Source organism: Pleurodeles waltl, chromosome 12, assembly GCF_031143425.1.
Source record: "Pleurodeles waltl isolate 20211129_DDA chromosome 12, aPleWal1.hap1.20221129, whole genome shotgun sequence".
NCBI classification, from domain to species: Eukaryota; Metazoa; Chordata; class Amphibia; order Caudata; family Salamandridae; genus Pleurodeles; species Pleurodeles waltl.
The window spans coordinates 647,624,185-647,643,381 of record NC_090451.1 but is presented as its reverse complement, the minus strand read 5'-3'; the positions used below and the strand labels follow the sequence as shown (position 1 = coordinate 647,643,381).

General features: G+C 44.5%; 1 protein-coding gene across 4 annotated transcripts in view; it reads right to left on the bottom strand.

Annotated features, from left to right (window-relative positions):
* OTUD7B (OTU deubiquitinase 7B) overlaps positions 1-19,197 on the bottom strand; it is a 196,782-nt gene that overhangs the window by 50,623 nt on the left and 126,962 nt on the right. For all 4 annotated transcript variants that reach the window (XM_069218229.1, XM_069218228.1, XM_069218230.1 and 1 more), the window contains 2 exons: positions 6,934-7,061; positions 315-427 (listed from right to left, as the gene is read on the bottom strand). In XM_069218229.1, the coding sequence (XP_069074330.1) occupies positions 315-427; positions 6,934-7,061 (241 nt within the window). The remainder of the gene's footprint in view (positions 1-314; positions 428-6,933; positions 7,062-19,197) is intronic.

Here is a 19,197-nt window from a genome sequence, read left to right as displayed (position 1 = left end):
CTCATGAACTAAAAATACTAGAAGTCAAAATTATGCTAGAAAATCCTTTAGCACCATCATTAAATTTGCTTCATGGGTAAACTGGTTCTTAAACACATCAGTACTCTTGAATTAATTACAAAAAATAGTGAATTATTTAAGAATGACAAGCCTAGGCATGTACTTGACTGGTAGAACATTTAATTCTTTCACTTGAAACTCAAGCTAGGATTTGCAGAATCACAAGAGGTCTCTGACGAAATAAACATCAGCCACCACCACCTCACCTATCCCCTTAAGAAAAAAAATTTTGACGACTTCAGCATTTCACTCACCCTGTGCAGTTGCCCCCGTTTACACCATAGTGCATCCGAGGCTCACTAGATGCCAGTTTGATTAGCTCATTCCACTCCTTCTCCCATTCCTCTTCCGTGTACACTAACCCAGACTACAGCAAAACAAAATAAAATAAAAGAATATAAAAACAAAGAATTGGATGTAGACAGAGGAAAAACCTAAAGCCATTAGTACATTTATGATGAAAGATGGGCGTCAAACATTAGAAAAATACATTTTTTTGTATAGAAGTACTCAAATGTGGATACATATAATGTACTGCATAAGAAGCAGAAACAATTATCTCAATACAAGAAGGCATGTGTACACAAATTTGACAGTCAAGTTGTTCATATTTTGTCAGAGATAGAGGCTTGTGGTCAGGACCACCAAAAGGATTAAGCTGGCACTTTGATTTGTGGTTTGTGACAAAGTTAACATCGAGAATATGTACAGGAGTGCTAAAGTTACACTAGGAGAATGGCACGTCATCCCATTTTTGTGGCATCTGCTAAACTCTGTAGTCTGTCTGCCTCCAATTGAATTGAAAGTGAACCATGGAAAAAAAATCATGTGCTCCACACCAGTTTTCTAAACTTGAATGGTCAGTCTGACAAGCAATGCCACTGGGTCTCCCTTAAAGACAAGCACCACATTCCAGTCAGGAGACTTTGAAAGGCACGAACGCAGCCTCCAACTATTCATTCTAAACTTCTGATTTTCAGACTGATAACCTGATTGTGGAGATTGGCTCACCAGTCACTTCTGAAAAGTCAAAATTATAATTCAAAGTTCACCAGCACACAGCGAAAAGCCGTTGTGTGTGAAGATCAATCTCCAAGATTTTCAATCTTGTGTCCCAATGTAAAGATGGTGCATCTGAAGTTCTCACTATTCCTTGGCAAGACAGACTATGAACCATCACAATCCAGGCCCCTTAAAACCAACAAAAAATGCCTGGAAACAGGAACAAGTGAGTTCTACCAAATTCACATCAACTAACACAAAATGACTGACTGTTCTGTAGCATGTTCTTTATCAGAGGCTAAACAGATCTTGGGGGAGTGATGGGGCACTAATTATTCAATCATCTAGAAAGTGGTGAAAGCAATTCATCCAAAAGTACAAAAAGGGAAAATGTTGGTTAATGTAGCCATAATCAGGAAGGAGTTTAAAAAAACAACAACAACAAAAACTAAACAATACATTAAAACGTATCCATAATCCAAACCTAAGAATGTCAACATAATGTCCCAATAGAATGTGACAACTCTGGAAAAAGGTGACCACCACATCGGAGTTAGACTCAATGCAATTCCAGACAGAAGAGGGTGGGTAGTTTGAAAGTTGTTTCCCCTACTATCAAATGCACTGTGCATGCAATTCTGGCTGCAGTCCCAGAAACAAAGCCTCTTGGTTCCCTTTGAAACAAAAACCCTACTCTCAGCACTGGGCTTCTCAGAGGTGAGCGGACCTTCATGAAAACTTCCTTCTCGGAGCAAAACTAGGCTCAGCCGTATGGTGGCAGGTTATCAGGAGTTGTACGAGCACTGCTGTGCTGGGACTGCAACAAATAGAGCCTAAAGTGCACAGACAGCACTTCCAACTTCAAGAAAAATTAAGCCGAAATGTTCAAATCACACACACAGCGTGCTTTTGTTGTAATCTACAGCCTTTGATTACATTAGTTCTGAGTGTGTTTTAATGTGCCAGTCAAGGTATTACAAAAACCTGGTGCTTCACACCTTTGAAAGCTCATTGCGTTACTTGCATGTCTGGATAAACTGTGCATTTATTTGCTCTTGGGCTGGAGGGAAGAAGTGGTCTAATGGCAGTAGAATGGGCAAACAATGTATACAAGCAGAACACACAGGCTTACCAAGAGGTAGAAGTAGTTAGGTCAGGATTACCAAAAACAATGAGATAAAGCATGATTCCCATTCCCATTCGCCGCCAGTCCCAGCCCTTCAGTTAACCCTTTCGCTGCTAGGCTAAACCCCTCTGTGCTAAGCCTTTTTTGGCTATTTGAGGTAGCTTGTGCATAGGCCTCCATACATTTCTGTCCATTTTAGCTATCCACACCAATTTTGCATCCTTTTTTTCTCCAACATCTTGGGGATTCTAAAAGTACCCACTGTTGGTGGGTTTCCATGGAAGGGACCGAGAAATTAGCCAAAATAAAGTTACATTTTGTTTTTGGGGGGAGGGGAGGAATGGGGAGAAAGTGCTGCAGAAGAAAGTGTCTCTTGTTATTCCTGCAAATGGTGTTAACAAAAGGTTTGTGGTGCTAAAATTATCTTCCCAGTTTTCAGGAACAAGCAGACTTGATTCAGAAAAACACATTTAACACAGTTTTGGCATTTTATTGGGATATAGCCCATTTTTCCTATTGTTTGTATTTCAACCGGCTTCCAGTTTGTTGGTCCCAGAAAAATAAAAATTTCTGAAAACTAGACGAAATTCTGATTTCAGCAAGGGGTCATTTGTGTAGATCTCTTAAGGTTTTTACAGAGAAACTAGGTGTTGAAATAAAAAAACATTGTAAAAATTAGAAGGAAAAAAAACCAGCTATTTTCGACAACATTTTCATTTGTAACTTCTAATCACGATGGCTGATTCACAGAAGCAATATACTATTATATCTGATAGATCCTTCTAGTTGCTGAAATATAAAAGGTTTTTGGGTTTTCCAAGAACCTGAGTTACCTAGAGTCAATAACTGAGCGTCACCTTGCAACGTTTTTTCATTGTGTACCGGGCATTGAGCAATTGATTCAATAGAATATGAAGACTGCAAAATAGGTATCAATGAAAGATTTGAATTTCCAAAATTGGAATTTAGATGCAGTTGTTATTTGCACATCTCTGAATTTGTGGTGATCCGTACTACCATGTGAATTAGAGGGCATTTCGCAAAATGTCTTCTTTCTTACACACTGGGAAGGCACAAATGCAGAGAAATACAATTGGTAGTAACACTTGTTCTACTATTCTGTGCTCCCATAAGTATTCCGATACAAATGGTACCGCACTTGTGTGGGTAAGGCTAGTACCCTCGACAGGAAAGGCCCCAAAATGCAACACGGACCCATCAAATTTTCCCACTGAAAACTGAGCTTTTTTTTTTATGGCAATGTGTCTCGCTGTAGATTTTGGCCTCTAGCTCAGCCAGTACCTACGGAAACCTAGCAAACCTGTAAAAAATTTTAAACCGAACACTTGGGCGAATACAGGATGGGGTGACTAGAGTGGATCCCATGAGTTTTATTTTTGTTTTTTTTAACCCAAAATGCCATGCAAACTTCAAACTTTGACACATTTTCCTTACATTTCTATGATGGAAATGTACAGAATCCACAAAATTCCTGCCATCTAGCACTGCCCAGCTTGTGCTGATTAGAATGCTGCACCACTTGTGTGTATGGGCCTAGTACCAGTGATAGGAATGGGTCAAATGAAGGACAATGGGAGCCCTTGCATGGGAACTGCTACTGACCTTGGTTAGATCTGTTTGTGTCGGTGGCACATAAACAAGGGAGATTTAGCTCCTAAATCATGTATTATGCTACAAGCCTAACAGAGTAGATGACAGAGGAGCAAACACCCAGCCTCCAAATGCAGATGGCCATGCCAGTGTCGCAAAAGGTGGAACGTGCCAGTTCTGTGGCTAGGGTATCCCCTCAGGTGCAAGCAGAGGTAGGGGTCAGGAGGGGGAACATACAACTGAGAGAGCTGAAAAATTATGACCTGCTATTGTAAGACTCCGCAACTGGGTGAAAAACAACATGTAGGTAGATAAGGCCATCAAAACACAGAATATACAGACTATGTGAAAAAAACGGAGAAACATGCTGAGGTGAAGGTGGCATAGAAATGAAAACAGTTGGCCGCTCTACAAGCAATTTTTTTATTTTATTTTTTAAAAAGGAAGAAGGACTACACTAGCATTAGTGGTGTCTAAGGCAGGGCCTGATAATGGTACTAGTACTTTAGTAGACCTTTGTCAGTCTCTCCCCTTCGAACTTTCTAAACTGGTCAGCTGATGTGGCAAGACTTACATTGGAATGAACAAAGATATTGGTATCAAGAACTGCTACTGAAGGAAGCCCGCCAAGATAGATCTTCACTTGAGTTTACTACTATCTTTATTCCTAGACAGCCCAAGGAGAGAAATCGCTTTTGTGGGACTCTGTTGAAGCCTAATCTTTGTTGGAACAAGCAGCAGATGTCCCTTTTTATGCAGGGTCTTACTGTGGTTTATCATGCAGGCAACCACCATCAAAATATAACGTCATTCTGTATTTATCTAGAGAAGACCATACAAAGACTGAATCTAGGGAATACGGGCATAGGCTATTGGGGCACAGGGGGACACAGACAAGCATCTATACATGTAAAAGCAAAGAAAAGGTGAAAAACCCTAAGTAAAACATCTAAAACCTGAAAAGGCAATCATATTTTACTGACATGTAGGGCGATCGACCCTCCAGCTGGCAGAAGAAAATAAAGAAATGTGAGACATACACATACTACTAAATAAAAGAGGAGCCACCATCATCAAACAAACATGAAAACACTCAGTGTATTTATATCACTCTCTAGGCACACCACAGCGTAACAGTTGATCAGCATATGGCATTATGGAAGAGGAGGCAGAAGTGTCTTATTTTTTTTTTTGTGATTTTATACGACGTGGTTCTAATGTAAATGTTACAACATTTTATTTTATTTCATTTTTAAAACAGAAGAAAGCAAATACTTCCCTTTTAGACAATAAACAAAAAACAGCAAATTGCCGCCTTCTTCGCAAACCCACACAGCACAAAAATGAGAAAACAAACACGTCATTAAAGTGCTGAAACCTACACAATCCTTCACTGAAAAGTACAGCTCCTCCCACAGACCGTCCTACGGCGTTGTTTACTTGTCTGTCCCAGTTTTATTTAAAGGAACACGGTTCACTGCATTTCGGGAAAACAACTAAATAGATGTCCCTATAAAAACCACTTTGTCGTTAAGATTATGTATTTGGGGTTCACTAATTATGAACAACTCCAGCTTACGTTTCTCAAGCAGTTACTTCTCTGCGGAGGAGGAAACAGGGTATGAATATGTGAATAACACAATTTCAATCATACACTCTACTGGGCTTCCTAGCCTGCAGGGGTGCACCAGGCATTTCTGGGCCAAGTCCACAATAAAGCAAGTCCTTAAGCACAGGGTGAATATATGGTGATCTTAAACTCCTGAGATAATAATGCAGCTACCAAAATCCTTTCAGCCAGCTCGTATTACTGCAACCTACAGTGCACTAAAGCACAATGAGTTCATCGCCCATCATTCTCCTTTGATTCCCGTACATGATTTTATTGCCACAATTATCTAACGCCAGGCCGAGCAAAACGTTTAGCTTCCAAAGAGACCACAAAGATACCGAAGTCCTCGAAAGCTGAGCCTTTGCACATAAATATGTATACACACATTTCAAATTTAGTAACACGCTTAGAGGTGTTGACTCCCAGCTACTTCCAGGAGCCTTTAATATCAATAATACATTGCCGGTGAGATGCACATGGATGATCTTGGTAGGGAAAAGAGTTAGAGCGACAGTCTGCAAACATTCAATGTTGACCCTACGTGGACAAACTGATCCTAGTACAGTGACAACCCTACAACAACTACTGCATTTTAGCCCAATCTATCCATTCCATATTACTTGAGGGTGTTTTGGGGCCCTACATTAAAGTAGTTCCAAAATTAAGAATGCTTGTGTACACCCACTATTACTAGGAGTGAAGACGACAGTAACCACTGAAGTGTATGTCTCCCACTGGAACAAGCAAGTACAGGCCCACAGTCAGAGTAGAGTGTAAGGTATACTTTATCCTACAGCAGAAACTTAGGCAAGTCACTGTATTGGGCTCCACAAAATAACAGGTAATTCGAGTATGTGCTCACTGCCTTTGCCTGTTATTTCATGCAGGCGGGAGGCGAGTTCACTAGGCAAGAGAGAACTGACTAGTGACCGGTATTTACATAACATACAAACAGGGTCATACTCCACTAAGCTTGGGTTGAAAAAGGGGGCTCTCATGTCCTGTATCATCATAACACAGAGGGGATGAGGACAAGAAACCCCAATCTATCCACCGTAGAAAAATAATGCTGTGAAAAAGGATTTGGAGAAAAAAAAAAGCACACTGGAATATGCAATGATATGAGGAAATAAAACCATTGTGGCATGTGGGGAGGTATATCAAAACAGACAGGCTGCAATGGTAGTGGGTAGTGTGCTACCCTTAACTGAAAATGGGTGACAAATGTGAAACATTTCGACCTGCAGACATGGGGACTGGCGAGGAAGCAATGGAAGTTAACCAGGGGATACTGGGTATGAAGTAACAGTGATTCGTCACAAATAGTCACAACAGACTTTCAATATAAGATATTCATCTCAAGATTCTAATCCATTCAATCCAGCTCTTTGGTACATTTCAGCAATCTGTCCAAATGAAACTGTTTGTTTTAAAGCATGAGTGATAATATACATTAACAGGAAAATGCATAAAAAGAAAAACCCACATTAGAAGAAGCAGAAAGCTTGTGTCTGCTCAGTACCTCTTTGTTCTGTTGAGTCTGCTGCCACCTCCACCTTCGTCTGAGGGCCTCCTTTTCCACTCCTTTCTCCATCAGGGTGTAAAGGGATTTACGAAGCACGAGGTCGCGGTCATGAAATCCCCACATTCCTAGACAGCACAAAAGAGTTTGTAACTGTGGAGAACTCTTCCACCTGATGCCAACCATATGGTGTTAACTGGCAAGCTCTTTACTACATGATATATGAATCTATCACCACAAATTCTAAGGAAGCGAAGTACTGATGCACAGGTTGGCATCCCAGGAGAGAATTAAATGCAAGAGGGAACAATATTTATCTGTAATAGTTCCTCATCGCATCTGCTCAGAACAGTCAAACCTTGAAGTCATCATTTGCATTAAAATATAATTAATGAAGTCTCTTGACTTAAATGTCTTTAATTGATCTCTAGTCCACAGTGAACCATTTGTTTCCCTTTTGAAGTATGAACCCAGGCAAGAATCTTCATCTGGCAGAGAATAATTACATCAGACTCTATAAGGTTAGCTATGGTGAGGCAGAATAAGTTACTGAACTCTGTTCATGGCTTACCAATGTGAAAGTTCTTCCACACACCTATTCTTCGACATAACAAAAAAGCCCCAAACCTAAATTGTAACAGGAAAACTTTACATAGCCAACAAGTATTGTCTGAGAGGCTACAACTACAACCCCCACGGCTAAAAGAGATGTCCAGGTTGAATTAGTTGGAATCACTCTTGGCCTCCTAACTTCTGGCATGGTACAACCCCTCAAAGGCCAAAGAATGACAGAACTAGAAGGAAGGACAGACAAACCTGATCACAAACCTTTCTCAGGGGACGGGTAGCCGGCAAAGAGTCGCCTATCTGAGGAAGAACGTACCCAAAGGAACAAACATTACAGATGGGAAGTAACGTGTTGGGTATTGTTTGTCTGAAGCCAGTAGCAGCAATACCAGACTTCAAACCTTGTTATTCACTGGTCTGACATGAAAATGAGGAAATCAATCTGTTGAAGCTGGTGCTTCAGTGAATGCTGATCATACACTCCAAAGGGTGTCACAAGACATAAAGGAGTTGGTGGAATGGGCAATGATGACCCATTACCCCATTTGCCTTCTCGTTTGGGTTGTACAAACCTTGAGGAAAGTGGTGGAAAGTGTCAATGCTCTGACACCACCAACTGCCTCTTTACCTGTCAGCCAAAATCTGCGGGGAGCTGCAAAACCAAGAAAGCTGAAGTTGCTCAGCGATGGTTGGCAAATACCTCCTCCTGTAAGAGGTGGGAAAAGATCAACAAAAGCCATTATTGTCCCTTGCAAAATAATGATGTCTCTGCTGCAGTTAAAGGGCCACTGGTTGTACATCAACAAGTTGATCTAATAAAGAGGGGCACTTATCACAAGTCATGGCTGGCTTAGGATGACAAGTTCTCCTGCAGAGATCCTCGCTCAAACACCACACATGGGATTACTATACTGGCAATCCAACATCACAATTCAATTTTAAAGTGATTCCTTCCATTAGTTACCATAGGACTGGAGTGACTACTGATGTCAGCCCATCTGGAGGTAGATTTGGGGTATCAAAAATGTACCATACACAATCAGACCAAACTGTCTTGAAAATACAAGCAACAGCACACGAACTGTCAGATGGAAAAGTCAGCTCCTTCTCAAACTCCTCTCTTTCCATTGCTGCATAATGGATCAGTTTGTCATGGTGATCGAATAGCACACCAGTGCACTGAATACTCCTGAGCAGGGCATACACACTCATTCCAGAACCTGTAGCAGAACACCAAAGAATGGAGAAGGGTGTGTGTCTCTTGCAGGTTTGAAAGGGCTTAATCGGTGGACCTTGCATTCAACAAAACTGAACACCTGCATGAGCTGTGTCTAGAACTATTCTAATAAGCAGTCTACAGATCAACTGGCTCAAGCCTTCTTCATCTACAAATGCCAATAAAATCTGTAACTGTTTTGAATGGCGGATTTTGGGGAAGATACTTGTTTAAGAGAGAAAGTTGGAAAAGGAACACCCAAACTTTACTCTTCTTCTTTAAAACCAGAATACATTACTTTCTTCCTCTCCAATACCTCTTACAGCTTTGATTGGAGAAAGGTGAGAATTTGAGGCAGCCATGGGACGAGTCACTTGCGAAGGCCACCAGTCCTGAGTAATCTGCCATGAAAACTGAAGATAAGTTTATCACGCTCTCAAGCTGGTGAGTGTCATCGATAGTGTTGCTCATTAATTTGGCATTAGAAAAAACTCACATGGTACTTTCATCTGTATTAAAACAGAACTCAAATTCCTTCTAATTTTGTGAAAATTATTTATGCGATACATAAAGCCCTAAAGCAGCACACAAGGTCCAGCTGTGTTTGGAACATTGCAGTCAAAATGGCGGCCCGCTTTCAAGGGCATATAGGACCCAACAAGCCAGTAGACCTCACCCATATGTGATATTCGATTACTGCTCCAGATAACATTGTTCTGGGACTGTAACCATCTGACTAGTTTGTGTTCCGCAGAACTTAAGCCACTGCTGACTAAATAAGGCAGAGCAGGGCAAATATTAAACACAGCCACATTCTTGGTATTGGTGTTCTCAAGTGAGGGGGGGAGGGGTGCTGTAGGTTCACATGCTGTGCATACTTCTGACAGCTAGTGGCTCAGATGTGTACAACTTGTTTTATTTTTTATTTTTTTTAAGAAGTCTTTTGGAGTCTTGAGGTATAGTATAGTATAGTAAGCTATCTCTGGTAATGCACAAGAGCATCAGCTTCAATGTTCGGTTGTTTCCACACACAGGGCCAGGATGTACATGGAGCACAGAGATACAGTAGAGATGACCATGCTAAGTAAAGGTGAACGAATAACACCATCTGCAACAAACACAGATGACCGGGGAGGAGGGATAGTGCATGTGAATCTACAGCACTACATGCCACAAACAGATGCTTACAGGGTAAGGAGCATTATCAGTCATGGCATGTGTAGCTGTAGGTACACAGACTGAAAATAGACCTCCTAAAAGTGGTGAGGTAGCCTAAGGAAGTTGCAGAGGGCTGGAAAAGTATACGTAGGACGCCCTGGCCAACATTAGTTTGCTGGCAGCCCAAGATATCCACACATAGTGTTTGGTAAATGTGTGAGGGGCAGACCATGTAATTGCTTACGAGTGGAGTGGGGTTTGGGAGGAACGAGGAGGGGTCTTTTGGGTTTTGCATAACAGGTCTGTATACACCTAATGAGCCAGTGTGCAAAACCTACTTTAGAAATATAATATCCCATATCCCTTGTGTGGTTGGAGAAAGACACAAAGCGATGCGGTGTGTCATGGAAGGGTTTTGTTTGGTCAATATAGTACATGAGCACCCTTAACATCCAAAGTATGCTGAACGCTTTCCGCTAGAGACTCTGAAGAGACAGAAAGAGCAGGGGGAGTTCTATTGTTTGTCTGAGATGAAAGTTAGAAACAACCTTGGGGAGGAAGTTGGGATTGGTTCTTAGGGTTAACCTACCCTGATGTACCTGAAAGAAAGGTTCTTTCAAGGTAAGAGCATGTATTGCACTGACATAGCTGAGGGAAGTTATGACTACAAACAAAACCACCTTCCAACCCCAAAGGGCAAGAGTAAAGTGGTTTGAAAGAAGGACCCATTAACCCAGTCAATACTATGCTGAGGTTCCACAAAAGGAGCAGGAGACGTCTCCATGAAAGTCTTAATGACTGGGACTGTGAAAGGTGAAGTACATTGTCTATTTTGCAGGTAGACAACCACAGCAGCTAAACTGAGACTGACCGAAGTAAAGACAAACTCGGACTTCCATAGGTGAAGAAAGTAACAGACAATGTCCTGCACAGAGGCTGTGAGGGGGTTGATACGTTTATCGACACAGTAGTGAATGAACCATTTCCTTTTGGCCACATTGCAGACCCTAGCTGCGTGCCTCCTTCAGAAAGGTCAAACGCTCTGCAGGGAAGGTAAAGTACCCAATTTCTAAGACCTCAAGAGCCAAAATGCAAGGCTGAGCTGTTGGGGGTTGGGATGCCGGAGTGTATTGGTTTTGAGAAAGAAAGTCTGAAAGGTTGGGGAGCTTCTTGTGAGGAACTAGAGAGCTAAAGCAGAGAGGTAAACCATGGCTGGCATTCCCCAGTTGGAACTACTAGGATGAGAGTCAGGGATGTCTGCCTGAGCTTCTGAACCTCAAATGGGAGGAGGCGGAGAGGCGGAAAAGCATAAGCAAATATCCAGACCAGTTCATCTATAATCCACTGCTCGTGTCCTGTGGGAGCCTGAAGGTATTTTGCATTTTCAGCAGTGGCAAGCAGGGCAATCTGTGAGAACCCTCAATAATGGATGTATAGGAGTAGAACTTGAGGGTAGAGTTCCCATACAGAGGCTCGTTGATGTGTCCTGCAGAGCAGATATGCCAAACTGTAGTCCATCTTGGGGATATACTGAATGAGCAGATGCCCCTTGTGATGTATTGAGCCCCGCCTCCCCTGACAAATGCTCTGGTTCAAGGTTGACAACTTGGTGGGGGGAGTTGGGGTGGGTGCGTTGTCTGGCTGAAAAATAGGTACCAGCGTTTGGAATGCTTGCACACTTGCTGGACTGGGATAAGTTTTCCCTACTCTTGAGTCGAGAATGGCCTCGAGGAAGGGCTTTACCTGGAGGGGCTTGAAGTGGGACTTGGTTGCACTGATCATGAAGCCTAGACTGCGATGTGAGGGAGATTCATGACATGACTGTGTGTGCGCTACGCATTGTTGCTGTAATCATCTAGGTAAAGGAACACATGGACTCTGCTCCTTCTAAGGTGAGTGACTAACATGGCCAGACACTTAGTAAACACCATGGGGGCTGTGGAGAGCCCAAGGATAGCACTTTGAATTGATAATGCTTTCCACTCACCACAAACCGTAGGTAACGTCAATGTGCAGGGTGCATGGATATGCACCTTCAGATTGAGGGCAGTCATGAAGTTGCCTTGCTGTAGAAGAGGGATAACATCTGCAGTGTGACTATGTGTAAGTGCTCAGACAGGATGCAGGTGAGGAGGGGCCTGAGCTCGAAGATGCACCTGACGGGGCCATCCTTTTTGGAAATGAGAAAGTATCTGGTGCATACCCCCTTTCCGCAGTATTGTGGCGGCACTGGTTTCATGGCACCCTTGGTGAGTAGTGCATGCATTTTGTGTTCCACTGACCGGTGCTCTCTCCCCTGACCCTGCCATTATTTCCCTGTATCCTCTCCTGTAGGAAGCCTGTGAGGGTGTCTGCTGCTGTCTGGGGATGGCTGTGGAAGTCTCGGGGTGGAACTCCTGGTTGTGCTGCAATACAGAGATCCGTGAAAAGCACTACAGGAAGCTGGAGTTTGGAGAGTGCCAATGGCATAAGCCTTATCAGTTTCCTTCTTAATTTTCTCTAGCATTTCATCGGCTTGGGACCCAAAGAGATGCTCCATATCATAGGGCATATTAATTAGGTGCTGCTTTAAATCCAGTGTAAAGCCAGAAATGTGCAGCCAAGCATGGACGCTAGTGATTATGCTCTGTGTAGCTGTATCTGCAGTATATAAAGTGCAGCAGACATTAGTGCTGGAAATTATCTTTCCTTCCGTCACCAATTCCTGAGCCCGTTTCCTATATTTGTCTGCAAGAGGGTAGATGAGGTCCTCCATCTGATCCCAGAGGGAAAGGTCAGACAGAGAGAAGGCCTATGAAACTGGTGATGCTCCAACGGGTGGCAGACTGTGCATCCAAACATTTGCAACCAGCATCAACCTTCTTACTTTCCCGGTTCAGAGGGGGCACATCTCCTACACTCAAGGAGCTAGCAGGCATTCTGGCTGTGTGCATGACTAAGGAATCAGCTTAGCTAGCCCCTGATGTAGGGCAGGGCAGGTCAGAAGAAGAAGCCTTATACCTTTTGTCCACTGAGGGATGACAACCTGCACCTTCACTGACTACTTAAAGATGTCCCCCAGTGGGCTTAAGCATGCCTTTAAGCATCGGGAGGGACTGGAGGGACCCCTGTGTGGAAGAGAGGGTTCCTATCAGGATGTCTTCTTCCTCGGGCTAGACATGCATTTCCACCTTGTGGCCATCCTGTTTAAGACCTCGTGGTACGAGCTGGTGTCATCCAGAGGTGAAAGCTTTGCAGGGTATAAAGCAGAATTAGTGTTAGCCAGGGGTTCTGAGCCATGGTCCTCCCAAGGGTTCGGGGACTGGGCATTAAATGATGGGACATAAAATTATCCCCTCCCACCTAATGAGAGGAACCTTGTGAGGAATGCTGTAGGTCCAAAGGTAACAAAGGAGAGGCAGGGAAGGGGGAATTGGAAGAGGAAGTGGAGTCAGAGAAGGATAGGAAGGAACAGAGGGCAGTAGCTCTGTCATGACGCCAAGGCATCTTTGTTGTTGGGGCCACAGTAAGGTCGAGGGCCTCTTCTAAAAAGTCAAATTCCTCTTGTGAGGAACCGAGACTTTAGATACCTGGGAAGGCTTGGCCAGGATCCGACCGGTGTCAAGCTGGATATAGATGCCTTGTGGCAGCTGTCCAGGGCACCAAGAAGTGTTCAGGTTGGTGAGTCTTGGGTCAGAAGTCTTTGGTTTAGAATGTCTCAGCTCCGATTAATCCGGCTCACTGGTTTTCAGCTCAGAGTCTCTTGGCTCCGACAGAGATCCCGTGGGCATCTTCTGGGCCAGCACAGAGACGGCAATCAATGTGTGAGGCTTCGAGGAGGGCTTTGGCACCAATTGTGAGGAGGGTGTTGGGTCAGACTCAGACATTCAGTGCTGACCACGGCCATGAAGCAGTGGTGCACCGCAAGCCTCTGACAAAGCACAGGAGTACAAAGCTGGTGCCTCTCTGGAGTGAGTTGTATGCGGGAGAGCAGTAACCACAGCGACAACCTTTGGGGGCCAGCAAATGAGCCAGCAGGGGTCCATCTGCTTCATCGTCATAGCTTTCCACAGAAAATGTTCTCCATCTCGAAGCCATAAACATAAGAGCAGCTGTAGATCTTCTTGTTCTCCAAAGAGGTTGAGAGTATCCTTCTCCTCCTCCTGAAGATGCACCATGGAAGCTGAAGCGATGTGCCATGCCTGTCGATTTCAAATCGTCTTTTTATTTTTAAAATGCGAGGCGCGCGAGTCCTCTTGATAATCGTGGGACAAACATGTTGCAAATAGAATGCTCTCTGTCCTTGGGTACTTTGTTTGGCAAGTTTGACAGAAATGAAACAGAATTCTTACCATCACAAGACATTCTTGATCCCCAAAGTGATGGTGTTCCAAGATCCTGACTCCTGTATAATGGAAGTCATCCACTGTGGAACGGGTCGAAGCAATACGCAGCGGTAGAGATCAACGAGTGGGAAACCGGTGAGCAACAAATTCGAGGGCCTGGTGAAAACACCAAGCAGCATCGAACCTGAGCTCACAGAGACGCCTGAACCAGGCAGCAGAGAAAGAAAAATAAAAAAAACAATTGAACAATGGAGCTGGTGCCCATGCATATTACCAAAGATAGGTGAAGTCACTATACCTTATGACTCAAAAAGACTTCTTCAAACAAACACAAGTTGCCCGTGCCCAACATCAGATGGCAGTAGTATGCATAGCATGTTTATCTGCAGCTACACATGCCATGAAAATAAATAAATGTTTATTAGACAAACAGCTCTGGTTTCATCAGATGTCTACTGAAGCAATCCTAATGAAGGGTGCATTCCTAGGAGCAAAGAGATAAGGGCCTGAATAAGCACATTTGTGCAGCTAAGCTGACTAGGACATGGGAAGGATGTATGTTCTAAGGTAAAGGCTGCAGTTCCTTAACATTTTGGTATGCCACAATTATTTGTGAAGAATATTATTCAGCAGAAATATTTAAACTGATAACAAAACTGTATACTCTGTGGCACTAACTAAAGTATAGATCCTCATCTTGGCGCTGGGACTGAAGAGGATCTGCTGTCATATTAATAAAAATCCTAACATGTGAGATGGTTAGGAAAACAGCTATTGGGCATCATGAAGGTCAAGTTTAACAAACATATTCCTCAGGAATGGAGTACTGTCACCAAAAGGCCCAGTGAATTAAACATAGGATCTCAAGACGTTGGCTGCAATGGGCAGGTGATGTCTGATTAACGATTCAAGGCATCCAGCAGTCAGAAAATGTTGAAAGAAATATTGAAATAGGCCCCGATATGCAATGTACTATGAGCTATATCTAAGACCCCCAGGGATATCACTGCACTGATCTTCTGTTGAACAAAAAGTTACTTACCTTCAGGAACGCCTTACCTGATAGAGATTTTGTCTAGTTACAGACTCTTTCCCTTAGTATTATCCCCAGATGTCAGACTGGATCTGGAAATTCTTGAGTAGTAGCAGTAGGTGTCCTCGGCGTTCTGCGTCAGCAGTGAAGTGTGCAGTGCCTAAATACGCACCCCCCCGTATCCTGACATCAGTTTCTTTTAGCAACCTTTCCATGCAGAAGCGTGGAGCCAAGAAGGATGCTGATGTGCTAATGTGCAGCAGTAAGGGCCCCAGAAGGGTGAAGCTATTCAGAAACCTTTTCGCAAAGCCGAGAGGGTCAGTGCAGAATCTGCAACTAGATAGAGCCTATACAAGGTAAGGAATTAATGTGTTCATCTGATCGAGATTTCTAACCACAGATTCCTTACCTTAGAATAGACACCCAAGGAATATCTCCCCAGAGGTGGGTCTGCAAATGAATTAGACCAAAAAGTCCTACAGGTTGAACGCGCAAAGTGTTCGTCATGACAGACCGTACTGTCCAGCCAGTAATGCCCATGTAGCTGCTTAACAGAAGTCTAGGACATGGACTCCAAGACTAACACAGTGTTTTCAGCCTTAGCCCTAGTGAAGTGGTTCCCAACCTGTGGTCCAGAGACCCCTGGGGGTCCGCAATGCCTCCTCAGGGGGTCCGCGAATGCTTAGAAAATGTAATAATTTTAACAGATTAGGTCCCCAGTGTTCAGTAATGACTCAGTGAGGGGTCCCGAGATTCCAGTAATGATTCAGTGGGGTTCCCTAGGTTCCAGTATTGATAAAGTAGGGAGTCCACAGAAGTCAAAAGGTTGGGAACCACTGCTCTTGTGAAATGACCATGCACATTCTCAAGGGGTAGCTTTCTTAGCCAATGTGTGGCAGATTTTTATTCGGAGCACACTTCATTGTGGGAAGGTACTTTCTGCACAGCCTTTCCCTTCTTGATCGTCCACCTGAAACTCTTAAATACGAACAATGTGGAACGACAACGCTCTATTGGGTCCAGACGATAGAGTCTCTTCTCTTCTTCGGAAAGGTGGAGCAAAGGTTGGCAGGCATGGTGATATTTTCATCCACAATTAATAGGTTTCACCGCTTTCGGGAGAGAGGAGGCATGAGTTCTCAGGACCAGTTGTCTCCTTAATCCAAGATAGAGGCTGAAACCTCAGAATCTAAGACCGAATATCATGGACTCTGCATTTGAGAGAATAGGTCGAAAACTGCACTGTATCCTGAACCGCTTAAAAAAAAAAAGAGAGCATCCCAGAGGGAGTCACGTGAGACTCTGGTATTTTGATAGTGAACACCAGTGAGTGTAGGACATTCGCTGCAGTCGGGAGGGGGGAGACGACCTCCTGCGGTGAGACCGTCTTCAACAGCGAGTTATTGAGGTAATAAAAGACTAGAATCTCTGTCCTTCGCAGGTGTGCTGCGACCAATGCTATTACCTTGATGAACACCTGAGTAGCATTGGTAAGGCCAAAGGGGAGCACAGTGAACCAATAATGCACATAAACGACAGGTAACGCCTGTTGCAGGCAGGACGGTGATGTGGAAGAAGGCATCCTGCAAATCCAACACTACTATCCAGTCCCTAGGGTTGAGAGCTGACAGAACCTGAGCCAATGAAAGCATCTTGAACTTCCCAGAAAAAGTTGAGAGGGCACAGGTCTAGAATAGGATGGAGGCCATTGCCCTTTTGTGTTCCAGAAAGCAGCGAGGATAGCAGCCATGACCTACTTCTGATGCAGGCATCCTCTCAATGGTTCCTAAGGCCAAAAAAGCCAGCACTTCCTGAAAGAGCAAAGAGAAAGTTTGAGGTTGCATGGGTAGCAGGGTTTCCAGAAAGGGGGTGAAGTAACCCCACTGGGCAATTTGGAGTATCCTCTTGTCTTGTGACAAGGACAGGGTGCGGCTCAACATAGAAAGTGGTCAGTTAAAGGAAACGAGTAAAATCTCCCTTCTACAAAAAAGCAAAGATAAGATAAAGTAAATAGATTTTTTAAAGTCCCCGGGTATAGTGTTGTCAGTGCTATGGTTACAGGTCCGTTGTTAAACCTCCCACTTAAATATATAAAAAGCACAAACTTCTTTGGGAAGACATTCTGTGATCATTAAAGTTACCTTAGAATAAGAGACTGAAAAGAGAGCAGGGTGAAAAGATCCTTCCTTGGATGAAGTCTGGCATCAGGAAAGCATGGGACTGAAGATCTGGAATGAGACCTACAGCACATGGTTCCTGCAATCTTGATCTGGAATAAAAAAATAATTTTTCCAGAGGGACTGACACATGTAGTGAGTAAATATGTGCCAAATCAATTATTCGATGGGGAGAGCCTGTGCGGTATCATAAGTGGCATTTACAAGGGCCCTAACAATGAAACTGGTCAACACTGACTGAGAAACTGACGAAGATGAATGTGGGGGAAATAGCTGTTAACACAGAGACTTTATTAGTCTTGAGTGTCCATAACCCTTGCCATTTTTTCGCGAGCTTTAGAGTTCGATTGTTCCATGTAAGAAGAAACCATCTACTCCTAGGTGTGTTTTAAAAGTGGAGCTGAGGGTGGGGTGGAGCCAAGATGGCGGCAAAGTAGGAGCACCGTGGTGGAGCTCTGCCGTCCCAATAAGGCCACGAGCGGCGGAGCCACCTAGAGTGCCCATTGCACTACCGGAGCTGTGTCTGGAGCCCCGGGAGTAAGGGAGAAGCTCTCTGAGGAATAGAGGAGCCCGCGGAGAGGCAAAGCGGCAGGCAGTGAATCGCAGCCCCAACCAAGATGTCGGCCACATGAGACCCAGAGCAATGGAGCAGACTGGCCGGCTTCGGTGGAGGTGAGGGAGCCCCGCGGAGACCCCGCCCTGCCCTGCGGACGACTGGGGGCGTGGTTGTCCCTCCCCCCCCAGCTCTGAAATTGCTGGGAGAGAAAAGGACAGCTGGCGGCGACTCTGTGCAGTGGGTGACCTGGACTTGCTGATGAGCCTGGACACCAGTGGGGGAGGGGGACGCTGAGAGCGCGCCTCAAGGGCTGGTTCTGGGGTCCGGGAGGTGCGGGGCCCATGTTGCGGCCAAGAGGTGTTGCACCCCCAACCCTGCACCCCAGCGTCGGAGACGCTGAGCGCTGAAGCACCACACAGAGAAGGACTGAAGACAGCACCGGGTGAGATAGCGGCTGGTCTGCAACAATGCCCAATTCAGACAGCTGAGAGGTACAGTGAGCGAGGGCTTACCTGGGGGGAGCCAACCTGAATGCTTGTGAGAAGGACCAAATCTTGAGGAGCACCGGACGATAACTGATATGGAAGTAACTGGGCACTCTTAAAAGAGCACATATACACCAACAGAATCACACAGACAAAGACACCCATAACTCCTGCAGCCCTGGGGAGACCCTCTTGGCACTGGGAGGACCGACCTACATCCCCCGGCCGCCTGAGCCCCCGAGAAGATCTGGAGTAGCTCTTAGGGTGGAGGCTGCGCAAACTACCTGTACGTGATCTCACCCGTATGCAAGGAATAATGGCAGCACAACAGCAAAGTAAATAGGAAGGCAACTTGAAGGAGCTCTTCACAAAAACCCTGGCGAAGTGGCAGGAGAACACCCCAGGAGGGGCGTCAGGCAATAATAGACCCAATGCAGACGAGCGGGTGGAGGAAGACACAATCCTGATAAAGTCGTATCTGGAGCACTGTCCAGCAGACTCTGTGGCGATATTGCTATTCTTAGACAGGAGATTGCCACCACATCTAAAGAACTCAAAATGGAAGTAGCTGAAGTGGAATGGAGAATGGACACGGTGGAACACTCCCATGATGCACAGGCGGAAGAACTGGACCATCACAGACAGTAACTCCTCTCTCTTCATGAGAGCAACCGTGAACTGCAATACCAGCTGGAAGATCTGGCAAATAGGTCACGGCGCTCCAACATACGTATAAAGGGGGTCCCA